We start from the raw sequence: 14,371 nt of genomic DNA on the forward strand, positions 1-14,371 counted from the left end.
TTTCTTCCTAGTTTTTTTCTTTTCTTTTTTTTCTTTTTCTTTTTTTCTACTGTTCTCTTACATCTCTTTGGAGTGTCCCAGAGGCAGAAAAATACATTGGGGATAAACTGGGAAACAACATATGGACATATTACATTAAGCCACTATTGTGTTCAATAATCCAAATATAAACTCTAGTTTCAGGCCAGAGTTGGACTTTCCCCAAACAAGCTATAGTTTGGAATAGTTCAAAATTTAAAAAGTATTTAATGGTGTGAATACGATCTATAAATACCCATTCCAAGTAAACAGTGACAGATTTTTGAAACCCTCTTCCGACTTGATAAAATATAAATATTAAAACTATTCTTTTAATTTTAGGAATGGTCAATCGGGAAGTTTTAGAACAAGTGGAACGTGGATATAGAATGCCTTGTCCTCAGGGATGCCCAGAATCTCTTCATGAATTAATGAAACTCTGTTGGAAGAAAGATCCCGATGAAAGGCCAACATTTGAATATATTCAGTCTTTCTTAGAAGATTATTTTACTGCTACGGAACCACAGTACCAGCCTGGAGACAATTTATAAATTGATGGCTTACATCCCATGCACAAATATGCCAAATGTAGAGTACTTTTTTTTTAAAATTTCTTGCTAATTGGAAGAACTCAAAAGAAAGCAAATTGCAATTTGCATGCTCTTTTTAGCTGGCAAACTGGAATTCTGAAATATGGTTGCACAAAACCACTTTTTAAAGTGTTATACCTGTATATAAATGTATCAATGACACATTTTTCTCCCATATTATATCAGGGTCCAAAAAAAAAAATACACTGAAAAAATGGGTGGTAAAATTAGCATTGCTATAACAGTGGAGCTGCTGTTTCTTTTTCTTCTAACTTTTAGGTCATTATTAAAGGCAACATCAGCTATTTAAATAAACCTGTAAATGAAAATGGTCAAAGGATAACAAAATAGTTTATGGGACCAACAATTCTATGTTAGTATTAAGAGGGCTTTAAATACAAGGTTTTCTTCTAGGCGCAGGGGTCCTCAACCTTGGCGACTTTACAAGTCCACAAGCCTTAAAGTCGCCAAGGTTGAGGACCCCTGCGTCTAGAGGCTCATTTCCTATTGATCTAGCTAGGGTAGCTCTCAGCAGATGGTAGCACTTGACCAACCTTCTCTGAATTCAGAAGGTAGACGTGGTTAGTTCTTGGAAAAGTTTCAGGAACACTGTAGCTATAGACTAGGTTGGAAAACGGGAAAAATATGGATGAAGGAAATGGAAAGGAAAAAAAATTAACTCTGTATTGTTCCCCAAAAAACTACATGTATGCGAAGTCACCAGGAGTCAACTTCAAAGAAAATTTAATTTTAAAGCAAGTAATTTATGATACACTTGATTAAATACTAGACCTCAATAATGGAACTGAAAAGCATGTTGCACTGTGCTGAAACTTTATATTAATAAATCATAACTGGAAAGTAGCATATTTTATTTCCTACATAGTACAATTAAGAATGAAGTTAACTTCATAAACCATTAACTCATTTTGTAATTAAGTTACTAGAGTACAATGTTAAACCTGAAACTGCAGAATGCAATAGAGGTTAAAGATAACATCTTAACCTTCAAGATGTAGTGTTTCAAAGTTCCAATTTCCAGTGAAACATATCCCAGTTTTTTATATATATTTAGAAGACACATCTGAAAAAGGAAGTAAAGTGGCAAATGCTTATGAAGACTCATCAATTAAAATGTTCAGGGATTCACTAGATTGCACAGCTTCTCTGTCAAAGCATTTATGAAAAACACTGTTTAAGATCTGAGAGCCCATCAATGGATCAGATCTAGATATGAACCTCAATGAATGAAATGAACTTCTATGTGGGGAGACATAGCCCCTCATACTATTCTGGAACATCTTCCAACCCCCACAGCATACTTTGACAGAGGTAAAGAATGGAGGGATTGATGTGAATTGTTTTCCCATTTCTGCAGTTCACAGAGTTGTCAGAATTCTGGATTTAGCCCAACATTGTAAGTGTTGGGATAATGATACTGGACAGTAGCCCAACTTTCTAATAATACAGAGTGATTCCCAGTCAACTAGACAATAAATGGTTGCATAACGATTCCTAAAACTCTTTACAAAACCATCAGATCAAAAATAAGAGTGGGCTGAATCCATCTTCTTGTGAAGAGTTAGATTTTTCGTAACCATTATGTATAGCTTTAAGCTATACCAATAGACTGAGCACCTAAGCCAAATTCAACTAATGATATTAAAACTGCACATATACACTACTTGCAAGTATACTGGGGAGTAGGAGCTATCATAACCTCTTATCATATCAAGCAATAAAATCCTCTTGGCATTTTAGAATTTTCCACTCGAAACAAATGTTGCACTTCAAAGCTTTTCTGTGAAAATGATAATTACTGCTATCAAAAAAACCGCCCAGATTTTATATAAACTTATAAAATTGTGCAATCAAGTGGCATTTTCTTTTCTCGTTTATACATCCCAAAACTATGAAATTTTGAAAGGGCTATGTAGCAAATAATACAGGATTGTAATTTCTTTTATATTCTGAAATGGGTAGTGCAGTTGTGTTTATTTAATAATGCATATGCCAGAAAACTAGTCTGGTGTTATTTGGATTTTAATTAAAATGCAACAAATCATTGTAACAAATGTATAATACTGAAATTAAAAAACAGAAATTTAATGAGTTTATTGAAGAAAAATATGTATTTTAAGCGTTATACCTTCCATGTTTGTTTTTCCTTATTTTATAGTGTATTACCTCAAGATTTTAATGTGAGCAAATAATTCAACAAACACTTTTCTATATATAGTAATACATGTAAAAGTGTGATTATTTTTATAAAATATGATGTTGAATTTGTTTCACAAGATTGCTTTTAAAGTTCTAATTACAAAATTATTTTTTAAGAAAATAACCTGATAAGTTCCAAGTTGCTTTGAAATGAAACAATCCTATCTATACTACGTTTAATTGACTAAATGTAATTAATTCAGTGAGGCTTACAAGTTGACATGCATAGCACTGCTCTATTTCTTTTTATATTTCTTGATCTTTATAGAATAATCTGAAGTATGTTATTTTATTTGTATTTGTTAGTAGATTTCAACAGAATACATCATCTTGAAGAGCCATGATTCACTTATAAGATTTTTTTTCTTGCCCTAAAAATATTAGAATTTTTTTTAGTCCTTTCTCTGGATAGGTTTGCATATCAAAATAAGCCAAAGCAAGCATACATTATTATTAAATGATACTTATGCTTCTTCTGTGAGTATAAGCTAAGCAAATCAAGAAACTTCTATTATTGATACAAGCGCGGGATCCCAAATCAAGAAATTGAACTCAGACATTATTCCTGATTTGCATTTTTAAATTTTAATTTTTCTTGATTTGTTTAACTGGTATCTAATAGCAGAAGGAGCTAAGCCAGACAGTGTGCACGAGCACACTTGTTCTTTCACAGGAAGTCTCTTTCCACTGTATGAAACTGGAATGCTACTTCTTTAAAATGCACTGTCATCTTCCATTAAATATTGGAAAACACTAACCATTACATGTGCATAAGGCACTTTCTTATATTTGCTAACATTGTAAATGTGTGCATAAGGCACTTTGTTACTTTATAAACACAATAGATATGCATACATCTCATGGTCTCTGGGATGAAGTATCTCTGTTTAGAAATTTTGGTGGATACTGTACGATGGGCCCTCATAAAAAAAATCATGAAGTATGTTTCCACAATCTTGAAGACAAGTGAAGGCTAGGGATGGGAAGGAGCTACTTATAACAATGTAAAGATCTTGGAATTTCTTCTTCCTGCGCTATGTGATTTGGTGGTTAACTGTTAAGAAAGTACTGTATCCCCTTTTGTCTAAGTGGTAACTTTCCTACTAAATTAATTGTCCTTCGTTGGACAGGGAGCAATAAGCACAATTTCTACACATTTTCAGTTAGAAACAAAGGGTGCCACGATTTTCTGATAGGGCTCCTAGTTTCATTGGATCTTTCAATGGGAAAGTCCAGTATAACCTCAAACTATTTTTTGTGAATTTTATTCCATGCCTCCTGCACAATCTTATTCTTTTGTCAATACTGTACAGCATGACCCAGCATCTCCAGTAACACTATTTTTAAAAAAGTAGAATTACTAGAACAATTTTCAGAATAACAAATGCAAATTTATTACATTTTCAATTCCTATGTTTATTGCATTTTCAGCACTTCCTGTACTGTAATCATTGTTAATCAGTTAAGAATGATTTTTATATTGTATTGAAAACTATTGTATAACATTTCTGATAGAAACTGTATTGCAAGCCTTGTGTATCAGTTTTGTTGAAGCTACCTTGTGTGGTAACCTTTTATTTTGTTTGGTTTTCCTATCATACTATATTGACAAGCTTAAATATTTTTAATATTTTATTACTTTTGCATAATTAAACTTCCCAAAGCTTAATTAGTGCATCTTCTGTTACTAAAGTAGAAAAATGGATTAATATTGTATGGAAATTTAAACAGATTAACTTTTCTTAAGCGACTCTTTTTGTGTAAGTGCATCCCCAACATTGTTTTTAGCATGATACATGTTAAAATTCTAACATTCCTCTAAATTTGTTATGGAGCACAAAATAGTATTTATCGCAGTGGTTCTCAACCTTTTTAATGTTGCGACCCCCAACCAGTTGTAAGTCGAGGACTACTCAACCGGTCGTAAGTCGAGGACTACTCAACTGGTGCAGCACCGTTTGCAGAATGGGACTTTTGGCGGCTCAGCAGGGCAGAGACAGCCTGGACAATTCCTATTGGCTTTTGAAAGCCAATAGAATTAGACTCTATTCAAGAGAGTCTATTCTATTGGCTTTCAAAAGCCAATAGAATAAAAGGGAGTAGCACAGCTAAGGAAAAGGAAGAAAAAAAATGGCAGACTGCATTGTTTGGCGAACCCCGTGAAATGGTCGTTCGACCCCAAATGGGGTCCCGACCCACAGGTTGAGAACCACTGATTTATCGGCTGTGGAATAGAAACTGGTATTGGGGACACTTGCCTTTCTACAAGTTTCAAAATTTAAAATTCTAAAATATAATTTACAACATTAATTGATAGAGTGATTATGCTAGCATGTATACTATTATTATGCAATAAAATTAAGCCTAAATTTGACCTAACTGAATAGACCAGGGGTGTCAAACTACCGGCCCACAGGCCGGTTTCATCACCCCGAAGCAGCGCCCAAACCATTGCCGGCAATGGAAAAAGAGTCGCGATACGTCACACGAGGTGGCAAGTTTGACATCCGTGGCATAGACAAAGTTAAGTCATATATAACTTATGAATTGAACCAGTTCTACAGTAACATTTTTAATTGACAAGAGTGGTCGTATGCCACTATGCATACTATTGTTATGCAATAAAATTAAACCAAAAACTAACTTAGAGTTAACATCCTGTAAGTTTGTATCAGCAAAATCCTCAGAAAAAGGATTAATAACAGTAAGAACCTCTTTGGCGATGCCCTTTCTAATAAACCCATGATGGATCTTATAAGGAGGGGAGGGGAAAGGAGAGGGGGTTGGGAATGGTTTGACGTTCTGGACGTCACTTTAAAGCTTTTTTTAGATGCGTGGATGGCGAACTACATCTAGGATCTGTATTCTTAACGACGTTATCTAAACTTGAAAAAGCTAAGCAGGATTGGATGTGGCTAGGGCAGGGGTAGGCAACCTTGGCTCTTTTATGACTCGTGGACTTCAACTCCCAGAATTCCTGAGCCAGCTTGGCTCAGGAATTCTGGGAGTTGAAGTCCACGAGTCATAAAAGAGCCAAGGTTGCCTACCCCTGAGCTAGGGCTTGGATGACACGCCATCCGGAAATCCGGAAATTGAAAAATAATCTGGAAAATACTTTTTTTAAAAAACCAACCCACTTTTGAATTGCTGCCAAACGCCTCCCCTTCCCCAAAACACCGGACGTATTTACTCGGCTACTGAAAGACGTAAGCAGCTCTACACCTCTTTAAAGGATTAGGGTTGCCCATTTATAAAGTTTTCCTAGACCACATACACACACACACGCTTTTGACCTGACAACCAACTGCAGAGGTTGGGAACAAAAGCTCAACTTCTGTTTGACAGAGAAGGGGAAGAACACGACGCGCAGTAAACAAGCCGGTTGCCCCTTCCTCCAGCTCCCTCCCCTCTCCAGGGCCGCCACGCCCTTCCTGCACGCCAATCGGCGTCTAAGAGGAATTCTCAAGCGCGAGAGTCGCTGTCTTGCTTCCTTGAGTGGCGAGCGCTGCTTGCGGGATGGGGAGAGGGAGGATCAGGGGTCTGGCTGTGAGCGATGTCCGCTTCCCCACGTCTCTGGCTCACCACGGCTCAGATGCCATGGTAAGCGCAGCGGTGCTCGGCAGAGCGAGGGCGGGGACGGCGGGAGGGCAAGCAGCACCGGCCTCAGGTGCGAGGGTGCCGAAAAGTTCTTTGACCCAGTTCTACCGCAACTTGCAAGAGCGTTACTCCGCGCTGTTCCTTCTCGTCCAGGGAGGCTTTTGCAGGGGTTCTTAACCTTGGCAACTTTAAGACTTGTGGACTTCAACTCCCAGAAAGAAAAAAAAAAGCTGGCTGAGGAATTCTGGGAATTGAAGTCCACAAGTCTTAAAGTTGCCAAGGTTGAGAACCCCTGCTTTAGGGGCTCTTTCTCCAAGTTAAACAGAGCTCCGTCTGCCTTTTCTCAAGATTGAGGCCTGCTTGCCTGGAACTTAATGTGAGGCAAGTTCCGTTTGTTGGACTCCCGCGATCTCGATTTAAGGCAATTTGGATTATAGACGCCACGCCAATTTTCGGTTGTGTCCCGTGTAAGTCAGCATTGTTCGTGTGGCGCTGCTTTCCCAGGTTTCTTTATTTTTCTATTTAGCATCCAGATCCAGACTATTCCGCAGCCTACGTTGTAATAGAAACGGATGCTCCCGATGGCTTGAAAGGTTGTGGCTTTACATTTACGCTGGGAAAAGGCACAGAAGTGGGTAAGTTCTTGTGCTATTCCCAGGGTTGGCTTCCCAAACCACAAGAATTTTTCAATAAATAACACCTTGCTTCCTTTTGGAAAATATCCTCTTCAGGACAGACTTTTCTTACATGTTGCTATTTCAACTTCAAAGACTGGTTTAATCACAACACATGTCACAATTTATTTAAGGAACCTAAATTAACAGTACGATAATCCCATTTTGGTTTGTCAATAAATATCATAACTCATGTTCTGACTTGTGTAAGTGATCAATATTTGTAGATGTGTGCTTTAAAAATGTAATAGTTGAGTTTACCTTGCTCTGCTTGTTGCTTACCTTCTCTCCATTACAACATACCTACAAGCTGCCTCCTTTTTTTTGTCGACATCTGAAGTTTATTGGAATTGAATTGTGTGTGCCTAGAAAAACATTCCTAGACCTCACTATGTCAGTACTGGAATTTCTATTTTTATAGAAAGAGAGACAGATTCTGGGACCTATCTTGTGTGTCTACGTGTGTTACTTTAATATACCCAATAACAAAAGTTTCTTAGATAACAATTACAATTAGATTGTTTTTTTCTATATTTAGGGGGTTTTTTCCACTGTTCACCATATTCTAAATGAATAGATATGGTAATACTGTATTTGTAGTAACCTCTAGATGGTGATTATTTTTTTCAGTTATCAGTGCAGTCCATGCACTGTCAATTCACATAATTAATAAAGATTTGGATGACATAATCAGTGATTTTCGAGGATTCTACAGGCAGCTCACCAGTGATGGGCAGCTTCGATGGGTAAGATAACTTACAGTATTTTCAACAAGGCTAATATATGGGTGTAAGTGTTCTTTAAGAACATAATAAAAGAAAATAATTTGATTTTATATAGTTGCTTTATTCAAAATGCTACATAAAATAGGACTTTCAAAGAAAATGGTGCATTACTATGACCTAAAATAGAAATATTATTTGAATTCTTGTATTTTTGTCACCTGACCTTTTACTTATTCATTTACATTTTTAAGTCATAGAATTTTGTGACTTTCCTTACCTCCAGCTTTGGCAGTTTTGAATTCCCTTCCTATTTTCCTATCTGCTTCTGAGCATATATGAAAAATATTAACATCAAGGTCAAAATTCAAAGAAAATCCCATTAATCTGAAAGGGATTGGTCTGCATATTGTAATGAAAACCTAAATTTGATCAGTAATCCTTTATTCTTGAGACATTCCTACTCCTAAAATCCCAATATGGCACCATTTCTTCCTAAAAGCCTAAAAGAAGGCATTGATAACATGGTAGGTGTTTGAAAAGAAGAGGAATTACTAGAAACAAATGTTTATAAGGACTCTCCATCCCCATCACCCCAATTTTCATACGTGATAATTCCAATGAATTCTATAAGAGTAAAATTCCCATTATGTGGAAATGGAGTACATATATAGCATCCTATTGAAATATTGATTGGATAACACATAAACAGTGCTGATCACCTTGAACATTTGAGGAAAGGCTAAACATTTTGTAAATTTGCCTTGGATTAGGGGATAAATTAGGAGTTCCTCTGAGTAATCCTCATTGGGCAAACATAGTATTAAACACTGATATATTTTGGCCAAACCAGAAAGAGAATGGGGACCAAAGCTCATTTTAAGCTTCATTTTTCCATTAGTAGCAGGAGTCCCTCAATGGAAATAGTGAAGTTGAGCAGTCAGTTCTGAACTGTCCTCTCCTTGCAAACTTTTGTTTAAGAGAATCTTCTTTGAGGTATCTGAGGTTGGGTGCCCTTAACAGGCTTCAGATCAGTAGCATGATCTTGCTATGGGCATAGGCCTGCTAAGATATTGTGTTGTAGTTACTGCTCTGCAGTGGCTGTGATACTTTTTAGGACCTGAGCTTTGCTTTTCCAGGACTCTGCCTTAGACATTCTTGCATCCATGAACTACATCTGTTGAGTTAGCTTTCAGAACCTGGAAGACTCAATAGCCATGTCACCTGGGTGAAGATCAAACACAGGAGCTAAATATACCAATGCCACTGTCTGAACTGGTTTGAATACCCAGCTCCAGAAGAAACTTGGCTTTTGGAAGACAAAGAATGCACTGAGATCACCCAGACAACAGGCATTGGTAAATAGCTGTTGATGCAGACTTCCATCTTTTTTCCGTTCCTTCTGTGAACTTCTGAAGAATTAGAACCAGTTCTTGAGAACCAAGAACAAACAGCCTAAAGTTACAGTTGGTCATCCATGCCATTTCCCTTTCTTTCTGGTTCTTTTTCCAACCCAATGTATTTATTACATATAAACTGGCTTTTCAGTCACTCTTTCCCTCCTTCTATTCAATTCCTTACTCCCAAAACAAAGGTGCATATAGGAAGAACCTCCTTATCCAAAACTCACTCACTCTAAGACGCATCAGTTTGTGCAGACACATTTTGGGCTTGTTCACTTTTGCAAAAAATACACTGTACATGATGTCCATTGTCAGAAAACTTCAGAGTCTAGACCAGATAGTCATCAAAAGTCAATATTGACTCAAAGGCACCAAAACAAAAATTCTGTACAGTTATAGACTACCACTGTGAATAGTATAGTATTTAATTTATTTAAATCTCACTGAGCACTTTCTTAATGAATAAACGTTTGCAACATGTCTCCTAAACAAGGATGACAGACTTACAGAGCTGTGAGTAATCTTTTAATTATGTAAAGCTAGATCTTGTGTAGCTAATGTGTGCCTAGCAGTTTTAAAATCAAACTTTTTCTTGAAAGTGTCCAGTTCAGTAATCCACAAATGATAGCAAAGATAGAAACCTTACATATACTTGTGCTTGGCTGTCATAATAATTTAATAACATAGGTTTCTTTTTTTTCTTTTTTCTTTCTTTTTCTTTTTTCTTTTTCTTTTTGCTAATAGATTGGTCCTGAGAAAGGAGCTGTACATTTGGCCACAGCTGCCATTTTGAATGCTATCTGGGACCTCTGGGCCAAACAAGAAGGAAAGGTAAAGATTTAGAACAAGTAAACAAAAATATCACTCTTTATCCCTGAACAAACACTGTTCTCTTCCATCCTCTCCTGCAGTGTCTCTGTTTTTCATGGATAAACATGAAAAAGTGTTTTAAGTATTTTGTATGTTGGGGATTTAAATTGTTTATATATTCTGCTTTTCTGTGGTTTTGAACCAATATTTTCGTAAATTGTAAAAATTACATATTGCTCAATTATTACAAATAGTGTAGGAATGTAGTCTGAGTCATTCAGGTCTTCTCTTCACAATCCTATTTTTACATTGTCACCTCTGTATCAAACTTCAAGGTTTTAGAATTTTTGTATATTGTTTTGCTTCTATCTTGGTGCTTCAAATCATAGAAGGCAAGAATGCCTTGGAACATATACTCAACCTGGAATAAAAATCCAACTCTTCCTCCCTTCTAAACTATCTTTCATTTATCATTTAGTTTTGCTGTTTTAAGTTTTTTTTTTTTAAATAGATTATAAAAAACTCTCTTTCATTTATCAGCCTAGTAAAAATGTGATGGCTGGTTGAATAGATAGAACTCCTATAATTTCCAGAACATTGTGAAGATCTAGAAGCCTCCTCACAATATCACTGTAGAACATTATCATATTTTGTAGGTTACTTAATTGATTAGACCAGGGACAAGGAACAGAGCACTCTTAAGAGACTCTCTTTGAATTGCAAGTCCTGGCATTTGTCTCTTGACTTGTGGAGGCAGAAATAATAGTTCAGCAATTTTTGGCAAGCCACAAGTTGCCCTCCTCCCATATATTGGGCAGGATTTCATCATATGCTAATATGATGAAGTAAAAACAAACAAAATAGAATTCCAAGTAGCAACCCTCAAACAATATGCTAAATGAGTGGATCACACCATACTTACTCATCACCCCAAATTTATAAACATGTGTGCCAAGTCTATAGAAGTAAAACGTTTCTTCCAGAAATGAAATGGTGTCAGAGGGATAGCTCTTTCTACCTGCCAAATATTTGCAGGCAAGGAAACATGTACAGGAATGTTACAGGATAAACTTAAAATAAATGTATATGAAGCAGATACTCTTGATTTCAAAGCATTTGTCCTTTGTAGTTCAAAGCTGGCGCCTTGTATGATGTAGTGGATGCTTTATCAGGCACAGTTTACTATGCAAGCCCTAGAGATTGGATCAACAATGTATCCATAGCTGGCTTGTGGATTGGCCTGCTTTATGTCTAATAAGGTGAATATCTTCCCTTGAAGTCCAATATTGAAGAAATATTGGCTGGAGAATTTTGCTCTTTGTTTGTTGACTCTAAAAGGAACAAATACATTCCAGATTATGGGCTTAAATATTCCAGGACTCAAAAAATAATGAGAACCCAGACTTCTAGATGTAATAATTAATCAGACAGTGCATTAGAATTTTGATTTTATTTTGGTTGTGTTTGCTTGATTTCTTTCAAAGCTGCTTTCTTGTCAGGATTAGTTCCTATTTTGGATAAGCCTCTCCATTTCTTTTACATTTGCTTTTGAATCCTAATAGTTTTTTCCTCGAACCCTAATACTCGTTGTTTCCTTTGGAGTGTTCCAAGTGAATAAAACAATATTTTAAACAGACATGTTAGATGACATCTTGTGATTTTTATAATCTAGTTACATGTCTCAGAAAATCTCCCCATATTGGGTCCCAGATAGTGGCTTACAGTATCCTGGTATTTTTCAAGTAAAAGAAATGGAAGCCTTTTTCATTTTCCATTCTTGCTGCTATAATCCTGACTAGATAAAAAAAAGTAGTAGGAGCAAGTCCCAGTGAAAGATGATAACTGCTTACCCTCAGCTTTCCTGGTTGGATAGACAGCCTAGTGATAGAAAGAGCCTTACAGGATCTAGAGACGCTCCTTGGAATCTACTGAGATATTGCCCATGTAATGTATGGCAGCTGCCTAGCCAGTGGTTTGAAAATTCTGACAGAAATTCAGAGACACTGCTACATAATGTGCCTAAGACAATGGTGGCGAACCTATGGCACGGGTGCCAGAGGTGGCACTCAGAGCCCTCTCTGTGGCCACGCACGCTGTAACCCCAGTCCTAGGCCTTCAGCTGAGTTTTATAAAACCTTTCTGCTTTAGGCCTCCGCTGCCGTGTGCAAAAAAAAAAAAAGGTTCAGTCAGTCAATTTCAACTTCTTGCGGGGGAAAAAAAAAGATCTTGCAAAGTTGGAATTGATTGATTGATTGAACTTTTTAATCCCACCAAGTCTGCCGTTATCACTGCAGCCATGCCCACCCAATGGGCCACACCCCCAATTGGCCACACCCAGCCAATGGGCCACACCACCCAGTACCCGTCGATTTATAAGTGGGTTTTGGGTTGCAGTTTGGACACTCGGTCTCTAAAAGGTTTGCCATCACTGGCCTAAGAGGTTGCTGGGTATTTCCAGATCATGAATAATTGTGACTAGACTAACCTACACTCACAAAGAGTCAGTACTGGCTTTCCCACATTTAGTTTTTGGGAACGCAGGAAGTGCATAGTCTTTTATTACTGTGATCATCTTTGAAGTAGTTCATAAATCCCAACATGTGCATTTAACAGTCTGGATCGTTGCAGGGAGGATACTGTAATCTGCAGCAATGTGTGTGTGTGTGTGTAATGATTTTTGTGTTCTAAAATGTTATTTCTATGTTTAAGAATTTCAGAATGTTTCTTTCTCTCTCCCCTGCCCTCTTTTTTTAAAAGCCTCTCTGGAAACTGCTGGTTGACATGGTAAGAAAAAAAAATAAAAAATCAAGCCATTATTTATATTTATATTTATATCTATATCTATCTATCTATCTATCTATCTATCTATCTATCTATCTATCTATCTATCTATATATATATATATGTTTTCTGAGGTTTTCGCGGGTGTTTGTATGTAGGTCTTTGGTTGTTCGGGTTTTCTCCCACGTAAAATTGGAAGTGTCTTGGCGACGTTTTGATGAAGTCCCATTCGTCATCTTCAGGCTGGTGCTTTCAGCTTCGTGCTTTGAGGAGCAATGTGCGGTCTTAGCTGTTTCTTCCTTTTAACTTCCAGTGGGGGTATGAACTGATTGGGTGGGAGCTTGGCTGTGTTCTGATTGGGTGGAGGTGTGTTCTGATTGCTTAGGGGCTTGGCTGTGATCTGATTGGCTGGGGGGTTGGCTGTGCTCTGATTGGCTGGGGGAGTGTTCTGTTTGGTTGTGCTCAGGTTAGTCTGAGTTGCAGGGGGGTTTAAGATTTTGGGCTGTCTTGCTATTTTTTGGCTTCGCGTTCGTGGTCGTGCCTCATCTTCATGAAGGGTGTCAGTTTGCTTCATGTATGGATTGGAGGGGTTTAAAGTGGCTAATGATGCAGCTGTGGTCTGGCTTCTGGTTTGTGGTCGTGCCTCATCATCGGTGTGGCTTTGGGTTTGCTTTTTGCGTGGATGTGGGGGGGTGACATCCTGTGTGGTTTTTGTGAGTGTGGGTCTGGTATCATTTTTTTGTGTTAGGGAGTCGTTTGTCAATAAGGGCGGGTTTCCAAATGGCTGATAGGCGGGAGGTATCATCTCGCTTGTTCATGCTGTGTGGGCGTTTTTCTATCTCGATGGCTTTTCTGATTATTCTGTTATTAAATCTTCACTTTTGGCAATGGTTCTGATATTTTTAAAGTCAATTTCATGTCCTGTGGCTTTAAGGTGTTGGACCAGAGAGGATGTTGGTTGCTCTTTTTTGACTGAGTTCTTATCTTCTTCAACAGAAGAATAAGTGCACGCATTGAAGAACATAAGAACTCAGTCAAAAAAGAGGAACCAACATCTTCCCTGGTCCAAAAAATAGCAAGGCAGCCCAAAATCTTAAACCCCCCTGCAACTCAGACTAACCTGAGCACAACCAAACAGAACACTCCCCCAGCCAATCAGAGCACAGCCAACCCCCCAGCCAATCAGAGCACAGCCAACCCCCAGCCAATCAGAGCACAGCCAAGCCCCTAACCAATCAGAACACACCTCCACCCAATCAGAACACAGCCAAGCTCCCACCTAATCAGTTCATACCCCCACTGGCAGTTAAAAGGAAGAAACAGCTAAGACCACACATTGCTGCTCAAAGCACGAAGCTGAAAGCACCAGCCTGAAGATGACGAATGGGACTTCGTCGAAACGTCGCCAAGACACTTCCAATTTTACGTGGGAGAAACCCGAACAACCAAAGACCTACACACACACACACACACACACACACACACACACACACACATATATATATACTGACTTAGTATGTTTAAATATATTGAGAACACTCAGACTAGACATCATA

General features: G+C 37.7%; 2 protein-coding genes across 2 annotated transcripts in view; both read left to right on the forward strand.

The window, feature by feature from the left end:
- YES1 (YES proto-oncogene 1, Src family tyrosine kinase) overlaps positions 1-4,497 on the forward strand; it is a 49,970-nt gene extending 45,473 nt beyond the window's left edge. Inside the window, exon 12 of the mRNA XM_039351047.1 lies at positions 361-4,497. Coding sequence (XP_039206981.1) covers positions 361-569 — 209 coding nt within the window. The 3' untranslated portion in view covers positions 570-4,497. The remainder of the gene's footprint in view (positions 1-360) is intronic.
- A 1,730-nt stretch (positions 4,498-6,227) lies between these two features.
- On the forward strand, positions 6,228-12,844 carry LOC120311501 (mitochondrial enolase superfamily member 1-like; the record flags this gene model as incomplete). Its single annotated transcript, XM_039351060.1, has 5 exons — positions 6,228-6,428; positions 6,952-7,060; positions 7,730-7,845; positions 9,969-10,055; positions 12,792-12,844. Coding segments are annotated over exons 1-5 (449 nt in total), but the record flags the coding sequence as incomplete, so codon positions are not given.
- Positions 12,845-14,371: the final 1,527 nt, after the last annotated feature.

The sequence above is a fragment of the Crotalus tigris genome, unplaced genomic scaffold (assembly GCF_016545835.1).
Source record: "Crotalus tigris isolate CLP2741 ecotype Arizona unplaced genomic scaffold, ASM1654583v1 scf7180000018368.3068619, whole genome shotgun sequence".
In the NCBI taxonomy this organism is placed as follows: domain Eukaryota; kingdom Metazoa; phylum Chordata; class Lepidosauria; order Squamata; family Viperidae; genus Crotalus; species Crotalus tigris.